This window comes from Psittacula echo (genome assembly GCF_963264785.1).
Source record: "Psittacula echo genome assembly, chromosome: 7".
In the NCBI taxonomy this organism is placed as follows: Eukaryota; Metazoa; Chordata; class Aves; order Psittaciformes; family Psittacidae; genus Psittacula; species Psittacula echo.
In genome coordinates, this window is record NC_137740.1 from 63300805 (window position 1) to 63319178 (window position 18374).

The 18374-nt window shown below is 43.6% G+C and overlaps 1 protein-coding gene across 4 annotated transcripts; it reads left to right on the top strand.

Moving 5' to 3' along the window:
- Positions 1–7833: 7833 nt before the first annotated feature.
- Positions 7834–15535, top strand: HCCS (holocytochrome c synthase). Of its 4 annotated transcripts, XM_080623459.1 has the most exons (8): positions 7854–7958; positions 8119–8316; positions 9300–9445; positions 11265–11413; positions 12470–12589; positions 13111–13197; positions 13438–13647; positions 14816–15535. In XM_080623459.1, the coding sequence occupies exons 2-7, from the start codon at positions 8202–8204 to the stop codon at positions 13634–13636; spliced, it is 816 nt and encodes a 271-aa protein (XP_080479585.1). In that variant the 5' UTR covers positions 7854–7958; positions 8119–8201; the 3' UTR covers positions 13637–13647; positions 14816–15535. The 4 variants fall into 4 exon arrangements, with proteins under 4 accessions (XP_080479583.1, XP_080479585.1, XP_080479582.1 ...); XM_080623457.1 differs by having other exon boundaries at positions 7834–7953; positions 13438–15535; XM_080623456.1 differs by having other exon boundaries at positions 13438–15535.
- Positions 15536–18374: the final 2839 nt, after the last annotated feature.

Below are 18374 nucleotides of genomic sequence, written 5' to 3' on the forward strand. Positions count from 1 at the left end.
CGTTAAAATGCTCTGATTCTGATGGGAAGGATTCACTTTTGCTCTGTTACATTACATGCAATTCTAACTCTTCTAAATCGCCCATGGAATTGGTTTTGGCAGTCAATATGGTAAATGAGGTGTGGAAATAGCATCATTCTGACACGTTTCTTCTTTGCTGCTGCTACTACCTTGGAGAGAAGTGTTGCAACTCTCCACGGAGTGTTTGTGACCACTGGCTATTTGGAAGCGAAGTTTCATTGTAAAGAGGTGAAATTCTTCTGTTGATGTGATGTGTAACGTGCAGCGATCCTCGTTTTCTGATCCATGATGACCTATTTGATCCAAAGTATTGAGGTTTTTGTCACGTTTTCCTTGTTGATCACAGTCTGAGATGTTGACTAAACCCATTCTTGAGTTAACTGTGCCGGAGCAGATCTGTCAGTAGGTACTCTGTTCCTTCTTCTGCAAGCGGAAAGGTTTGGAGCGTATGAAAGAGGAATCTGACCATCTAGGACTAGCCTTGAATCTATTTTCTAATACAGTTTGAGGAAATTCTGGGGTCTGTTTGAGTTTTAAAGGGTTTTGAGAGCTGCATTGCTGTGTAGTTTGGTTTTGGTTTGCTCACTTTATACCATAGCTGAAATGGGACTGATTAACTCCTGGTTTTTACCTTGCTGTGGTGCTTGGTTGGGTTCTGTGTTTGTTGGGGTTTTTTACATGTTGCTTGTTACACCTTCTGGTTAGGTGTGCTGAAAGCCTGCATTTTCACCCAGTGCACAACCCAGTTACTTTAGCAGACTGCTTCAGCAATTCCTTTTCAAACAGAAAGGTAAAGCATTTACCCTGTGTAGGATCATTAGTTTTCCTCTTGTCCTGCTCCCTGTAACAAAGCTGGGTGAGGTGAACTCTCCCCTCTGTAGTCAGAGGTGTGATTGCCCCACTCTTGTGCTTTCCGTGTTTCCATCCTTCAGGAACTGGATGGCTGTAAGGCCCCAAGAGGGCTACGTTGGCTGAAATGCCTTCTAACTGAGGCAGCTGTGATAAGTGTAGTTCCCCAGTTAGATGATGCTAGGGAGTATTGTTTGGGCTGAATAATACACACTTTTATAAGCTTAGTTCCACTCTTTAACTGGGCAGGCTTTCTTCCCGAACCATTTCCCATGTTAAGGGAGATATCAAGGGTTGTTAGTACTCTTGTTTGGATTCTGGGCATATAAATGCTTCACAACCCAAACCCTGCAGACAAAAGAGCTGTTTATGCCTTAGAAAAGTTAGAAATTAATCTGTTTAGCTGGATGATCTGAGTGAGTGCTGAATGGGTTTGGGTACCAGTAAACCCATAGTCTGAGATCCTGTGACCTGCTGTGCTGAAAGAAAGACTCCATTCTACACTGATTTGGAGAACTTGGTATCTTCTAAACCAGTGATTTCAGTGCATCAAATGCACAATCTAGGCTGCATACAAAGGCTCTGTGTTTCTGTCACCTTTAGGATTTAAAGGTGTACATGAAATACTTCATTTTCTCGTGCTTTTTAAGTCACTAGATCAGGGAATCGTTTTGTATTAGCTTGTTCCTTCTGCTTCTGTTACTCAGGAAGCAGGATGAAAAACATGGGTAAGGTGATTTGGGGCAACCCTTAAGGTGGTAACTCATGAAAAAAACTCATCCCTTCTTAGCATAATCTATAATATTTCAGTATCTTTGTTTTCAATGGAGAACATTCATTGAAATGCTCCATTTCTGTCACTTCTAGATACTTCTTTTCCCTTATAAGACACAAATGTAAATTAAGCTGTAATAAGATTACGTTAAAACCAGACTGAAAAAACCCAACCAACCCAAACCCCTATATAATACACTTTGGGCAACAATCCAGAATGGAAGAGCAAGGGCTAACATGTTGTAAAACATGTAGTATTTTGGATTGCTGGACAAAATTAGTGTAATGAAAGCAGTATTTTGCAATGTGTTCCTCCATTTGATTAAATTTCCTTTTCCATGTATCACAGTTCTGTCCTGATGCAGCTACTGTGTGTCAGGAGACAACTTCCTATTGAAGGAAGTTCTTAACACTTGTGTATCGGCAAGGGATGTAGTAAACACGTTGCAAAGTTGTGGACTGAATACATGAGTACAGAGCACTTTTGACCTGCCATTCAAAGCTTGTAATACAGCAAATTAGAGAGGTGCAGCACCCGTTTTTTAATTGCACTTTATTAGTTTAAAAGCTCTGGTGAAATACTGCTGAAACTTAATGTTGCAAGTGTGTGTCTTTGCTTTTTTTTTTTTTTAATGCAAGAAAGTAAATGCATGATAAGTAGCATCACAATAAATGCTACCTTTAGAATGTAATGTTATCTTATTAATGGCTTAAAACTCCTCTGTTTTAATAGCTGCATTGTCTACAAGCAGCTTCTGGTGTATCACCGGGTGTCTTTGTGATGGACATGCCAAATGGAAGGAGTTCCTCTTGTAAAAGATGCTCGGATACCTTGGTTCTCTTTTCTTTGACACTCTTGGGTACCAGGTGACATAAAATCAGCACGATGATCATGGGAGAGTCTGTTTGTACCGGTAAGGCTGTATGTAGGACTGCAAGTTCCCCTTTTTTATGGCTTTACTTTATCATCAGAAGCTGAGTAAATGCCACTTCCAGAACTACTACCGTGGAGTTGTAGGTCAAGTTTTGCTCTCATAATTGATTGGTGGATACCTGTAGAGAGGAAATGTACATCAAATACTCATTTCCTTGGCGAGTGTTCCAGTTGATTTCCATGATGTTAAGGGCCTTACACTACAGGGGTTATCTGTGTGCATTCTTCAGTGGGAAGAGTTACATCTCTGGAGCCTATTCTACCTCTATAAATAAATGCTGTCTTGAGTGAGCTCAATAATTTAACAGCTTAATTGCCTAAAAAATTGACTCATGAAAGATATCCTATGCATGGGAAAATGAGGAGAGCTGACTTTATATAGGAATTCTTAACAGGTCCAAATTTTGTATTAAAGTTTATTACAAATGAAATGAATTCCACAGGCTGGAAGATGATGGCTTCCAGCTTTACTTCGCGTATCCTGGGAGAAGATTACTCAGGCTGCAGAGCTAGTGGTGATGGAAGAGTAGAAGCTCACACCAGGGAGCCAATGGGTTCAAGCAGGTTTACAGAGGAGAGGCGGAGGAGACTTTGTGAGCACAAGTATAGGGATCCAGATGTCTTCCTACTGCTGTGGTTGGCACAACAGCGGACTGATGTGCAGCAGAAAGGTTTGGGTATTTCCATCTCTCTGCTCACAGTGGAAAATGAGCCGTTATCCTTTAATGTTTTCAGACTGTGTAAAATAGATCATGAGTTGCTGTATGAAGAGGGCTTTTCTCGTGCGTTTGTGTGTGTTTTATGTACATAAAAGAGTTCCCTAAAAGATGATTTAATAGAGAAGTTTGTTAAAATGTTTTGTGTTGCTTCTGCTGAGCCATTCAGGTGAAAATCAAGGACTGCTTGACCATTACTCCAGCTTAGGACCTGGTGCAGTGCTGGCTGCTGGTGAAAGCCATCGATAAAGCAAATAGAAAGGGGCTAAAGTTGTGAGATGGAAAAATGCAAGTGTAGAAGACCTTGAAAAGCATGAGCAGCCCTTTCAGTTTGTTAATAGCCTATTGTACAACATCATATCTGGCTACAAGGAACTTGATGAGGGAGGATTTGCTCCTGGTGGAGTTCCCTTTGTCTGCGGAATATATCTGACGGCTGGAAAAAGAACACTACTTCATTGCTGAGATCCTGACAGCAGGCAAATGGAATTAGCCGTCAATATTTATGAACTTTAACATTCATCCACACTTGGATAAAATCTCTCTTTTTTTGGACAGGTGAAGGTCTTAGGGTTTTTTGCAAGCAACCTGAAAGTTCTTTTTATGGTGGAGAAGATGGAAGATGTGCTGCTTGGGATGTTTATTGCTCTGGGATTAACCATCAAATCATATTGTGAATTGATAACACCTGGTAAGGTTCGTTACCCATTACAAATCTCTACTAGCTACCTCCTTTGATGTTCTTGCTCTGTTTATAGTAACCAAGCACTTTATAGCTCAGTAAGGAATGGAAGGTAGCTCTGAAGAATCAATGGTGTCATTTGGTGTCAGAAGTATTTTGGCAAAATCTCTTCTGTGATCAGTTTCATTTGGTGATGTCCTGCACTTGAGAGGGCATCTGATGATACCCAAGGATTTCCATTTTTAATCTAGTTGGAAGGGAAATGTCTCGAAGAGTTCAGCATGGCTTGGTATCGAACGCATCACGGTTCAATGTGCTCTTTGTGACTTCCTTCCTATTGAAACTGAAAATAGAAAAGCAAATAAGATATTCCAGAGTGTATCTTACTTTTTAATCTGCGTGTGGGATGTCAAACATCGCGCTTGTCTTGTGGACAGGACGTGGTTGTATGAGCCTATACGTATGTAAGTATTTGAGAACCTGCACCCAATTGGCACATGTTGCATGTGACTTGTCTTCTAAATTTTCAAATGTTGGTGTTTTAACACCTTTGCTAGGGTTGGTAGCGCCATTTAAATATCAGCACTAATGTCATGCAGAGCACAGCATTCCGAACGCAGTGCAGAATCCATGGGGTTGGTTTGTTGTAACCCTATTCACTGTCACAAGAGAAATCCAGCATATGTTGGGGGGAAAGGAGGAAAAGGGCTAACTGTGAGCTCGGCTATGTAATTTGCACACTTAATATGCACACATCCAAATATCCTGGATTTGGTTTGAGCATGCATATACCAAACAGTGTTTTCTTTAATACTGGCTATGTATTTAGTATAATTTAACAGGTAAGCACAGCTTGATACAAACCCAACCTTACAAAGAGCGAATGAGTTACAAGTTAGGCATGAGTAATTGAGCCTGCAAGTCAAAAACGTTTAATCTTCTAGGAAGCAATTTGATAGATACATCTAACATATGTGCAGAGCAAGGATGAAAACGGTGTGAGTTCTGCTAAGTGTGGACAATCTGGTTTGCCGTAAATACTAACACCGTCACAAAACCAGGGTCACATTCTTACTGTCAGATAGGAATGCGGCCTGATTGTAGTAGCAGTCCTTACCACAGCACAAGAAGTTCAAAATGCGACATAACAGTTGTGCAGATTGGTGATACGTCAGTCGTAGTAAGGCAAATGGTTAAGTATTATGGGTTTCGGTTTCCTTTTAGTAAACCCCCCTGAACTGTTTGCATTTCAGTGATACTGTAAAGCATTTCTCTCTTTTGTTTGAACACTTTAGGAGCTTGCCTCAAATGATACTGGCTTCTGGGTTTTTTTTCCCTTTTGATATATGCAATAATGTCAATGAGCAATAAATTGCATGTTGTATGCAAGATATTGGTACTTCATAATAAAGGAAAGGAACGCATCTTCTTACTCTGTGAATTTGTCTTAACTCATTGATGGCTTATGTACCTGTAACGAATGCATCGTGAGAGAACATCTTCCTTTGGGTTGAGTTCAGGAACAACTGGCTTATACGGTAACCTGAAATCTCATGCTCCATCCTTTCTGATCCAAAAGAAGATGGAGAGGGAGCATGAGGCCTGAGGTCTTTTGAAGGCTGAAATGGACCAGCAATGTACCTTAAACTACAAGTTTTGTTGTGTTTTGAGGAAAACCTCTCATATTGGATAGTACAGTTACATTGCACTGTATTGCAAAGCCATGTGTTTCAGGGCATAAACCGGACACTTGTCTGAAGGCTTTGGGGATAGCTACTGTCGCAGCACATTATAACGTGATGCACTACACAGTGCCTTGCTGAATACCAAGATGGGTAATTCAGTTCCTTAATACGGCCATTCCCAGATTCTGGATGTGCCGTGGACGTACGCTTGGGAAGTGTGACTTGTGTGGTGAAACTCCCGTGAGCATCCTCAGATGAAACTGGTGCTGGTTTGTACCTTAATCGGCTTCCAAGCACAGGAATTGCTCAAGTTTCTTGGAGTTTTCTTTTGCACTATGCAGTGGTTCAATCCCTACAAGAAACCACAAAGCATTCCAGTGCTTTTTACTGTTTTCCTCTCATGTTTCAGGGGCGTTTAGTTCCATTTACAGGTGATATTCCTAGGGTACTAATTTTACAGCGTTAGTGTAGAAAACTACTCACTAACCAGCCCCTCTGTTTGGAAGTGACTGGGAATGTCTGGAAATGGTGTCTGGGGGCAGATTTCCGACTGCTTGAGGAAGGACAATGGGTGCTCGGTGGGAGGCTTTTGTATTGGCACTGGGCAGCCTTCAACACTGAATGGTGGGAAGGAAGCACTGAGCATGGCTGGGAACAAGGGATGCCTTTCACTGAGCCGGTCTGAACCCAGCAACTCTTGCTTCAAGTGTGAGAGACGCGTCTCCCTCGATTGCAGGACACAGAAAGCATGTTGTATATCCAGTTCTGTGTCGTGTTTGGTGCAAAGGTGCTCTTCGTTTTCTCCCAAATTCAGCATTTTTTTGTTCTTGCTGAAAATTCGTGGTTTCTGTACTTGGATTGCTGTGATGGCTCTGGGATTTTTCATTGTTTTTAATCTTCCCCGTGCAGATCTCCTTTCTTCGTAGATGGTGGACTGCTGGTCTGAGCATCTTAGTTTGCATCTTAGTTAGGAAAAGGTATTTGTTTCTTGGCTTGGCCTACACAGGGCAAAAACTCTGATCTAGGCAAGGGTTAATCAAGTCAATGGCTGCACCAAGCAGTGGTTGCTTCTGATGGAGCGTGGTGGTGGAAAGCAGGGAGACAGCACCCGGACAGCTTTATACTTGTGCTCTTATCTCCTGTTCACACTGAATGGTGATGTCCTTGTTAATGAGAAAGATCCTATTGTGAAAGGTGGTACGTGAACATGGGCTTCAAAGCACTCGAGGAATGTCTAAAGCAGCTTTTTAATGGAGGTGGTTGTGTAACTTGAAATAGTGCTGGTTAGAGCTGCCTCAGTGGGGTTTAGAGTTCATCCCCATTAATCTTCATGGCCTTTTTCAAGGGAAGTGGGAATCACTTGGGTTTTCCTTTACACCAGATTGGATACAGAGGCTGCGAGAGACGCCTCTCCCAGATTTAAACACGGGTTTTCTGCATCCCAAGTTCAGGTACTCGCTGAAGCCTCAGCTCCTTCCTGCTGTAATGTCACTTGTAATCCCTCCAGTGACACAGGATGAATCAGTTCTAATTGTTATATATCCATAATGAATGTTCGTGTTGTGCCTTCTGCACTCGAGTCCACGGCATGGGCTGAGCCTTGCAGGGTCTGCATGCACTGGTACTGCAGAGCTGGCTCTTACCCCCATTAGCCGAGGTGGACGGATGGAGTACGCGCTCCTCCTTGCTCTGATGCAGGATGAGCCAAGCATTTCACATGGTTAAACTGCCCCTTCTGGCATTGAGACGAGGCACTATTAGTGAATCTCAGAGCTGGGATACCCTTCTTGCCTAGCCGATGTTTAAAGAACATCTCAAGCTTACAGGCATCAGCTACTCATTCTGAATTATTCGCATGTGGATCACGAGTTCTCAGTCACGCCCCCAGCACGCCTCCCTGCTGCCCTAAGCGCTGAAGGTGACCCTCGCTCCGGAACATCAGTGGCCTTGGCCACTTCTCACCCAGCGTTTCTGCTGCTGAGCGTGCCCTAAGCACAGCGGCGCTGAGCTCCCTCCGCTGCCCGCACACCGAGCCGCCCCGCAGCGCCCTCCGGCGCTCCCGGCCTGGCTCAGCCCCTCTGCGCAGGCGCAGGCGCGGAGCTGTCGCGCCGTGTCGTGCAGCGAGCGGGGCGGGGTGACCTGAGGTGAGGCGGAGCGGAGCGGCGCGGGGAGGCGGGCGCTGGGCCGGGCTCGCCGGGCACAGGGGGCGGGCCTGACCTTGCCCGCGGCCGCCGGGTGGGTCGGTGCGGCGGGCTCGGCCGCGGCCTTACCTGAGGCGCTCCCTGCGGGCGGGTACGGTGCGTGCTGGCCCCGTGGGCATGGCGGGGTTCGGGTGCGGGGAGGCCGCAGCGGTGGGGGGCCCCTGCAGGGGCCTGGTCCCGTTCGCTGTCAGCCGTGGGTGGGCGCTGCAGGGCTTGGGTGTTCGTTACTGAAGGCGCTGTGTAATCGGTGATGCAGGGCGGCACCGGTGCAGTTTGTAACGTGGATGTGTTTCCTGTCCTTGAGAGACCCGGTCTGAGAAGAGCCAGTGTGAGGAAGCCATGGGTTTGTCTGCGTCCTCCCCGGCTGCTGCGGCTCAGTCACCAAGTGCGTCCAAGCAGCAGCATACGGCATCGCGGCCTTCAGAATGCCCTATGCATCGGGAAAAGATGAGTGGTAATTACTATTGAGACTTTAAGTAAACTCTTAGGGGGGAGCACTGTGTCCAGTGCTGCGCTTCTGAGTACAAGAGAGACAAGGAGCTACTGGAGAGGGTCCAGCGGAGGCCACAAGGATGCTCAGGGGTCTGGAGCTCTCTCATGAGCACAGATTGCGGGAGCTGGGCCTGGTTAACCTGGAGGAGAGCGGCCTGAGAGGGGATCTCATCAATGCAGATCAATAGCTCAACGGCGGGTGCCAGGAGGATGGGGCCAGACCCTTTCCAGTGGTGCCCAGTGACAGGACGAGGAGCAATGGCCATAAACTAACACAGACCAAGCGTCACCTCAACATCAGGAAGAGCTTCTTTATGTGAGGGTGTCGGAGCCCTGGCACAGGCTGCCCAGGGGCTTGTGGAGTCTCCCTCTCTGGAGCCATCCCAAACCCACCATGGACACGTTCCTGTGTGCCCTGCTCTGGGGGGCCCTGCCTTGGCAGGGGGTTGGACTGGGTGCTCTAGAGAAGTGCTTGCTGTAGAACCTCCGGGTTTCATAGCAACTGTCACGTTTCACAGGGGTCCTGCAGTCTGTTCCCGTCTAGGCGCACACCCTGAAAGGGTCAGGGTGGTGCAGGGATGGTAACCGGGAGCAGGCAGTTGCCACTACCTGGGAAGGGGCAGCAAATGGGCGCAGTGAGGTGGATGCAGAAGGAGCACATCCGCTCTTTCACTGGCACATTCAGCACGTGTTGGATTCCACTGCCGTGGAAATCTTAGGTACAAACAGTTCAGTATAGGAGCCATCATGGAGTGGGGATTGAGTATTCAAGGACTGCAGAAGAAGCCTAGGTCTTACCATAGTGATAGCTACATAGGAAAGAACAGTTTAAACTGTTGCAAAACTCATGAGAAAAGTAAAATACCAGTTTGTATTAACATGAGCATTCAATGAACTGTTTTCCACTTCCTTGTCATGTCTTAAGAGTTTTTTCTTGTATTTCAGGGTGTCCAATGCACATGAAGACTCTTGATCATAGAACTGAGAACGCAGAAGATGTTCCTGCACATCAAGAAAGAGCATATGAATACGTAGCATGTCCAGTGACTGGTGCACCTCAGATGAACGATGACATAGATCCTAGCAATATGGTAACTTCTGATTGTTTCAACTCTTTTCTTTGGTTGTTTGGTCTGAAATACTCTCCCCAAAATGTTAATGGTGATGATAGTGTCCATTATTATTATATTTACCATTATTTGGTCAATAATATTACTTTTTAAACACTGCTTTTTCTCATTTTGTGTGCAAATACTTGACTCAGACCAGGTTAGACCTTCTTTAACACCCTCTTCTTCAAATTAGCATCCTTTTCCAGTTCACAGTATCAGTATCAGTATGTTAGAGATTGGAAGGGACCTCAAAAGATCATCTAGTCCAATCCCCCTGCCAGAGCAGGAACACCTAAATGAGGTTACACAGGAATGTGTCCAGACGGGTTTTGAATGTCTCCAGAGAAGGAGACTCCACAACCCCCCTGGGCAGCCTGTTCCAGTGTTCTGTCACCCTCACTGAGAAGAAGTTTCTTCTCAAGTTTAAGTGGAACCTCTTGTGTTCCAGTTTGTACCCATTACCCCTTGTCCTATCATTGTTTGCCACTGAGAAGAGCCTGGCTCCATCCTCGTGACACTCCCCCTTTATATATTTATATACACTAATAAGGTCCCCCCGCAGTCTCCTCTTCTCCAAACTATAGAGACCCAGCTCCCTCAGCCTTTCCTCATAAGGGAGATGCTCCACTCCCTTCATCATCTTAGTCGCCCTGTGCTGGACTCTCTCCAGCAGGTCCCTGTCCTTCTTGAACTGAGGGGCCCAGAACTGGACACAATATTCCAGGTGCGGTCTCACCAGGGCAGAGTAGAGGGGAAGGAGGACCTCTCTCGACCTACTGACCACCCCCCTTCTAATACACCCCAGGATGCCATTGGCCTTCTTGGCCACAAGGGCACAGTGTTGGCTCATGGTCATCCTGCCGTCCACTAGGACCCCCAGGTCCCTCTCCCCTACACTGCTCTCTAACAGGTCGTTCCCCAACCTATACTGGACCCTGGGGTTGTTCCTGCCCAGATGCAGGACTCTACACTTTCCCTTGTTATATTTCATCAAGTTTCTCCCTGCCCAACTCTCCAGCCTGTCCAGGTCTCGCTGGATGGCAGCACAGCCTTCTGGCGTGTCAGCCACTCCTCCCAGCTTAGTGTCATCAGCAAACTTGCTGACAGTACACTCAATTCCCTCATCTAAATCATTGATGAATATATTAAATAATACTGGTCCCAGTACTGACCCTTGAGGCACTCCACTAGATACAGGCCTCCAACTAGACTCTGCCCCATAGACTACAACTCTCTGGCTTCTGTCCTTCAGCCAGCTTGCAGTCCATCTCACTACCTGATCATCCAGGCCACACTTCCTCAATTTAGCTATGAGGATGCTGTGGGAGACTGTGTCAAATGCTTTGCTGAAGTCAAGGTAGACCACATCCACCGCTCTGCCATCATCCATCTACCGTGTTATTTCCTCATAAAAGGCTATGAGGTTGGTGTGTTCACAGTTTGTGAATACCTCTTGCTGTCTATCTGCTGGTTACATGCATGGTTTTGGTGCTGCATCAGTGGGTTCTGTGTGCTAGCAGTATGGGTAAGCTCTCGTTCAGGTCTCTCCAAGATTTCCTGTGATTTACAAAAAGCACTAAGCTTTTGGAAGTTGGGGGGTTCCTTTAGGTTTTCAGATGATGAACTCATCCAAAGAGTTCTACTGCAGAAGGGAAAGGTAATTCTGGTAGACTTAAATAAAGGCTGAACTTTTTAGCAGCTGATGAATTATGCTTTTAATTCTGTTTTTCTTTTCAAGCACCGTAACATAAGAACATGTTCATATTCAAGTTTGTTGTTGATTCTCCTTGTTTTCTAGATGCCTCCTCCTAATCAGCAGCCATCCCCAGGTCAACCCTTTCCATTGTCAACTGTTAGAGAAGAATCTTCCATTCCTAGAGCACATTCTGACAAGAAATGGGTCTACCCTTCAGAGCAAATGTTCTGGAATGCTATGCTAAGAAAAGGGTAAATACACTCTGAGTTACCAGATGGAATGTGAGAGTCTGGAATTCATGAAGGAATGTCATTGGTTACTATTAATCAGTATTATGGAAGAGTTTGTGGACTGCTTTTACACGCAGCTTTATTTTAAAGGGTGAGCTGGTCTCAAAGGCCATATCTCCTCCAGCGAGCAGGAAGATGATGGGGAATGGCAGGCAACTGCCACAACTCAGTGCATAGGCCTAGAGAATCTGCATGATTGCCAGCTTTCAGACTCAGTTGGCTTCATGCTCATCCTCTAAACCAATAGTAAAGGCTCTGTGATTGTGAGAACATCTAATCTGACTTTGCAGAGATGCTAAAAGTGGGGAAATGGTTTGACAAGTAGAGGCTTTCAGCCTGTAAACAAACCTCAGTGTAGGCAAGATCTGAAGGATAAATGTCTCCTGTGGTTCGGAAAGCCTTCTGTGCTGCTCTTTCCTCACTCGTTTGTAATTGTTTGTCATTCTCAAACAGATCAACTTTAAAGATGGTTATGGTTAAAACAGTAGTCATTTGTTCTGCATATCGGTGTTGTTCTTAAGACAATATGCCACGAGCTGTCTGTACGGAACACACAAGTTTCAATTCTGTAAACACTTCAATGTGTTCAGTGTTAACACCTATTGAAAAGGAAGCGCACGTGTAGTTAATAGTGCAGGGTTGGAGAGATGAAAGGCGTTCCTAAATGTATGTAGAATGTATTGATACAGGATTTGTGTGCATTAGGAATGCAAGTGGGATTTTTCCAACTCATTTTTACAGATACCATGGGTATGCTGATGTTTGCACGCTCTGATAAGTTTCTGATCCAGCTAAGCTGTTAATTTATCTCCCTAGAATCTGTGGCTCTCTATGGGGGTAACTTTGATAGTGGCTCTCAAGATGCTTAAGCAGATGAGCCAGAAGTTCCCCTCCTTGCTTTGTGTCTTTGCATAAAACCTTAAACCTCTTGATTCAAAAGCCCTCCAGATAAAGGGAGGAAGGTGGAGTAGTTACGCTGTAATGTTTGTAAGCTGTTCTCAAATGCTTCTCTCTCAGGTGGAGGTGGAAAGATGATGACATAACAGGTGAAGACATGACCAACATTATTAAGATTCACAACCAAAATAATGAGCAAGCCTGGAAGGAGATTCTGAAGTGGGAAGCTCTCCATGCTATGTGCGTACATAGGGGATGAAAAGCAAATCCTTTGGTTTAGCTCTTGCTCTGGTAAGCCTTGGAGAATAGACTTTATATTATGGAAAAGGTATGAGATGTAAACTTTGATTAAAAGTTTGTAAAACAGTCCCTTTTTAGGTCAGGACAGTCCTTGTTCCTAGAAGGGACAGACTGGTTAAGCATTCTGTATGGAGAAATTGTTCTCTGGAATTCCATGATCTTTGTTACACTGGTTTGGATTGTGGTTTTCTGTTCTTTCATCTCTTGAATCTGTGGATTAGATTTGTTGAGAAGTGCTTTGTAGGTAACTCAGAATGATGGTGTGGGGCATGTTAAAGGTTCTGTGTCGTACCAGCAGTAAGTGCTGTCAGAAACTGGGGAGCTTTTCCAATCCTAAGATGGTGGTTTAGATCACTTGTAATTAATTTTTTACTGTTGCTTTTTCTCCTATTTGGTTTTTCTGTTACTAAACCAAACGGCCGTAGTGGTTTAAACACTTTCTTTATGAACTGTCTGCACAGGGAGTGTCCATGTGGACCATCACTGATGCGGTTTGGAGGCAAAGCAAAGAAGTATTCACCAAGAGCCAGAATACGTTCGTGGATGGGGTATGTGGACAGGAGGCTGATCTTCTGTGAGGTGGGAGGGCTGGGAGATGTGTCTGAAAACAGGGTGTAGAATTAAGCTGTTTCAGAACTGGAACTGCAAGTTATAATTACCAGAAGTACTAGTGGGGATCTTATGCCAGTATCTAGATAAATAAAACTTCTCAAACAGGATTTCCACTCCCTCTCCCTGCTTCATAATATCCATTAAAATACTGCATGGTTCATTCTCTGTCTTTCCAGATACGAACTTCCCTTCGACAGGCATGACTGGATTGTTGACCGATGTGGAAAGGAAGTGCGATACGTTATTGATTACTATGATGGTGGAGCAGTAGACAAGAACTATCAGTTCACTATCCTGGATGTTCGCCCTGCCTTTGACTCCCTCTCAGCTGTATGGGACAGAATGAAGGTAGCTTGGTGGCGGTGGACCTCCTAACTACTCCTGTGGTGTGTAATCAAAATGTGAACCGCTCTCCTAGACTAAGGATGAGTGAATACTAGGACTTGATATAGAAGTTCAATGCAACTGTTGATGTTTTCGTCATCACCACTGTTCTTTGGGTGGTGGGGAAATGCGTTGTTTTGAAAGAATAAAGTGATAGTAGCAAAAACTTGTATCTTAGTTTTCTTAAGAGCTGGGGAAGGTATTCTTACTTTGTCACAGGTGCTCAGGAAGCTTGCCTTCATTTCCTGCCTCCAGTACTGCACCGCATCCATTAGCTAGCTGAGCCTGACTGGAGTTCTGAGTATTACATAGTGAAAACTGGAAATGTCAAAAGCAATTTAACAGAGTTCAGTACTTGGATACTGAGATGATGAATAAAGGGACTGTTCCAAACTGCATGTTTTATGACCTGTATAAAACCATTTATTTGCTTCACATGGGCACTTTACCTATTCAAATAAGTTTCCTCAGAAAACTTTAGTCCAGTTTATTCTGTTAAAAGAAGTATAGTAGGAGTATTTTTGAAGGTATGCTAAGTTGAAAAGGAAGATATACTCATGCCTTAATCTGCAATCTATCTTTGAACAGGAGAACATTTGTTAGAAGCAGAAAGTGTCAGTTACTCTAAAAGGAGGTAAATTAAGATTTAATGGCTATTTATTCTGAGTATTTAAAAGATTTGGTTTCTGATGTAAGAAAAGAGTAGCCTTAGTATTTTCATGTCTTTAATGTGTGTCTCATGTAATGCATTCAGGGCAGAATTAAGCCTTATTTAAATAAACTGTTGTGTGATGCATCTCTATTTTGCATCTTGCCTTCATCAACTGAACCATAGTGTGGGGTTTTTCTATACTACAGAATTGCACAAAGGTGTATGACTACACAGTCCTATGTATTTCTGCTTACTGGTTGCAGTGAGGGATTTTACAGATGTGTGTATAACTTGGCTAAAAGGGTATCAAAAGTGCCAAGGAATAAGGTTGATTTGAGTGTTTCCTAAGAGTGATGCGTGTTAATGCTGTGTGGCTTAAAGATGTGATTACTGTTCGTGCTTAATAAGGGAAACTTAACTTTTTTATAGGTCTTCCACTGTAATAGCTTTAAATTTGCATGGCTTGCTAAATTTCAGGTGCCACATGCCCCTTAATTTAAATGATTCCTTCCTTTCAGCATAGATTACTCCTGAGAATGAACTCTTCCACACAAAACACTTGGGAATGGAAGATGTACAAGAGTTTCACGTTGTATCTTCTCAAATGGGAGAAGCTACATGAAACTTCCCAACCTTAACAGGGAACCAGCTGTACATTCATATTTGGAAAGCTCCTCAATGTTCCAGTCAAGTAACTTGCCGTTTAGGAAAAAATTGTGCAGGAAAGCTGCTGTAGTTTAAGGGTTCTCGTTGAGATGAATGGTTCCCACTTCAGAACCAACTGTGCTGCATGGTAAGAATAAATACTACTCGGAAGTCCAAATCCTAAGAGAAAAACACACTTTGACCCTTATCCACTCCTTAATTGCTTTTCAGTGATTCATACATACATACATATGTGTGTATATATATATATATATATATATATATAAATGAGAAATAGTTTTGGGGAAATAAAAACCATCTGAGTAAGCAATGCATGGATGAGATTTGAGAAGTGTGTGAGCTTGGATGAAGTGTATCTGATAGTGAAAGAGCTGCTTCTCTCTCTTGTAACAGCTCATTCTTTCTGAGGTGGGTTGTTTTTCTTGGTTGGATTGTGCATCAGTAACTTGGCACACACAGAACTGTGTATTTCTATCAGCTAAAGAGGGAAAAAGCACACCAGTGGAGGGAGTGCTTGAGGAGCTTCCAGAGAATGAGTCTGGTTGATTTGGGAAGCGTGATGTTGAAATTGTGATAGCTGCTAACTCTGGTGAAAGGTGTCTCATGCCACATGCCTGCATTGAAAACGGCTCTTTTCTGTGCTGCTCTTACTGAAATGTACCACTTTGATTCTCCTTTTTGTTTGATGACAAATAAATATACTTTTCTTAACTTTGGTATTTGGTGACTGTATTTTTAGCTGTAAGAATCATTGAGATGAGCATGTGTCCTATGAGGTTGTAGTCTGTTAGAACTAATCACGTCTTTGTATACACTACTCATTTATTTAGGTGAATACAGAAGAGCCAAGGACTAAATTCAAGTGCAGCAGCACTCAACAGAAGAGCATATGACAACAAATATATTCATCCTGAGTCTGGGTAGCTTCTGAAGAGAGGAATGCAAGGAATTACAAGGTTTTTTAATAGTCCTTGAAGTAGAAATTAATGTAATATCTACAAGCAGTAAGACTGAAGGAAGCAAACATGGAGTTTTCCCTTTTTGGTTTGAGTTACTTTATGCCTGATGTTGGCAGTTCGCTATTTCCCAGAAGATGGGTGTCGGAGTGATCAGAATTCTAACGTCAACTTGAAAAACTGCTATAAGTTGATGTGGTTTTACCCTTTGGGGGATGTTTGAGCAGTAAAACTGTTGTTTAGGCTAGATTCAAGTTAATGAGTGTGCCTGCATAAATGATTTATATCCTTTCTTTTGTATGGAAAGGTGTGGGGAGTTCATGAAGCTCAAACAAGTGAAGGTATATCCTGATCTGGCCCTTTCAAGGAATTTTGCAGCAGTAGCAAGTTCCCAGTCAGGCTGAAACAGAAGTTTAGAACCCAGTATCTCAAACCAGGTTAACCTTGTGCATGTTCGAAAGGGAAAATATGGTCACTGTCACTAAATCAGTTGTGTATTTACGCATCTAAAGTTCACCTAAGCTCTGCTATAATGTGCCAAAGCCCCACTTGACCTATTGTGTTTGACTCTTGCAGTTGAAACAAGTTAGAGCTCTCTAGGCCTGCAGCTGAAGATGTGTCCTTCACGGGTATTCTGGTGCTCAGGAACTGCAAATCTGTGGCTGATTGATGGAGAAGGACTCCTGCATTAACACTCCAACCGTAATCAGGTCTTGGGTCATACATACATAGTCAAGAGTATTACTGATCTTTACTCCCTGGAGCAGGAGGCTCCTCTGCATTCAGATAGCTGGGTTTGACCCCTTGCTGTTGCATTGCTGCAGGCAGATAGTGACTGCCCTGTAGTTAGGGTGATGCCAGTCTAGAGGGGCACCCAACAAGGGGTGGCTGTGCCCACAACACCCTCCCTACTCAGTAACGTTGGCCCAACACTGCTCTTCCACAGTATGTCTTGTTAGCATCTGGCCAACACAAATGCCCTGTAATTAGAGAGTAATTCACAGGCTTGTCATGCTGGAATACCTGGAGTTCCTGCTCATGTTTAGTCATCCTATGACGTTTTCCCCACTAGCAGGCAGTTTGAAAAGGGGGGCTATAGCTCTTCCATATCTATCTATCTATCTATCTATCTATGTATCTCCCTCCCTCTCCCCTAGAAACAGCTTTACTCCTTCCTTTCATACTATGCCAACACTAGCTTCAATCTCGGCTAACTTTTCAGCTAAGGTCTAGGATTTCTGCCTTGCTTTGCTACAGAAGAAACTGTCTTGCTGAGAAGAAGGTATTTGTGCCCCTTGTTGGTTATTACTGTTTTTTACTGCCAAAGCAAAGTGTTCTAGACTAACGTTTTTGAGTTCTGGTGTGAAAGAGGGAGGCTAGTTTCGTGTGAAATGGGGTAATAATGCTGTCTGGTGCTTACATAATGTATTTATTACGAGGACTTTAATGTGTTCTGTAAATAATCAGTTAAAGTCTAAAGTATGATGATGAATATTGTTCTGCTTCCAAAAGGTGTGAGAGTGGTAAAGGATCTCTGGGTGCTCTGAAAACCACCATGAATAGTCTGTCATCTTATACACTCCCCATTTTGTTTGTTCACTCTAGCCTCAAAATGTGGGGAGTAATATCTAATGTGCCCAGGTTCAAAAGATGGAGGTGCAGATCCTCAGGTTACTGTAGCTCAGCAGCTAAAATTGCAGAAACTGGTAAACTAAGGAGCACTGCTCTTCCTAGTGCTGTGTTTCTTCCTAGAGGGTAGAAACGCCGCTTTGAGAAACACCCTTCCTTTGCTTTTTAAAGAGATCTGTCCCCAACATTTACTAAGTTAAATGACACTTGAATTGTCTCTCTTAGCTTACACCTGGAGGCAAATCCATCGAGTGATGTTACACAAGCAGATGTACTTCATGTGGAAGCTGAACTTACTGTCAGGGTAGAATATACTGCTCATAAGCTGTGCTTATGTGTTCAGTATCATACCTTTCCCTACCCACAAGTATCTTTACATATGTTCTCTTTAAAAATAGATAGCATTGCTAGTTTTCTACAAAGTTTTAGTAGGCAACTTCATGTATTTTTACTCTCACTGAAAAAAGAAGTGTGTTCTGTTTGTTATTCCATCTTCCTTTGTACAAGGTAAATTGTAGGCAAAGCTCTACATGCAGTGAATCAAGTAAGTATTGATTCTCTTGGCAATGTTAATAATAACAGGTACCTATGGGCATACCAGCTATGACATTTTGTAAAAAGAATCATTTTTCGTTTGCATTAGATGGTTAATCACTTTTATCTGCATCTCCTTCAAGAAAAACAAATGGGTTGCCAAACTCCTAGAGAAAGAATCTTAAAGTCTTTCATGAATGTGACAGATGCATCTATTTGGACTTAAACCTAAACGTGTGGCCTTGAGCCTGTGTGAAATGATGTGTTATTTACATAGAATCATAGAATGAGT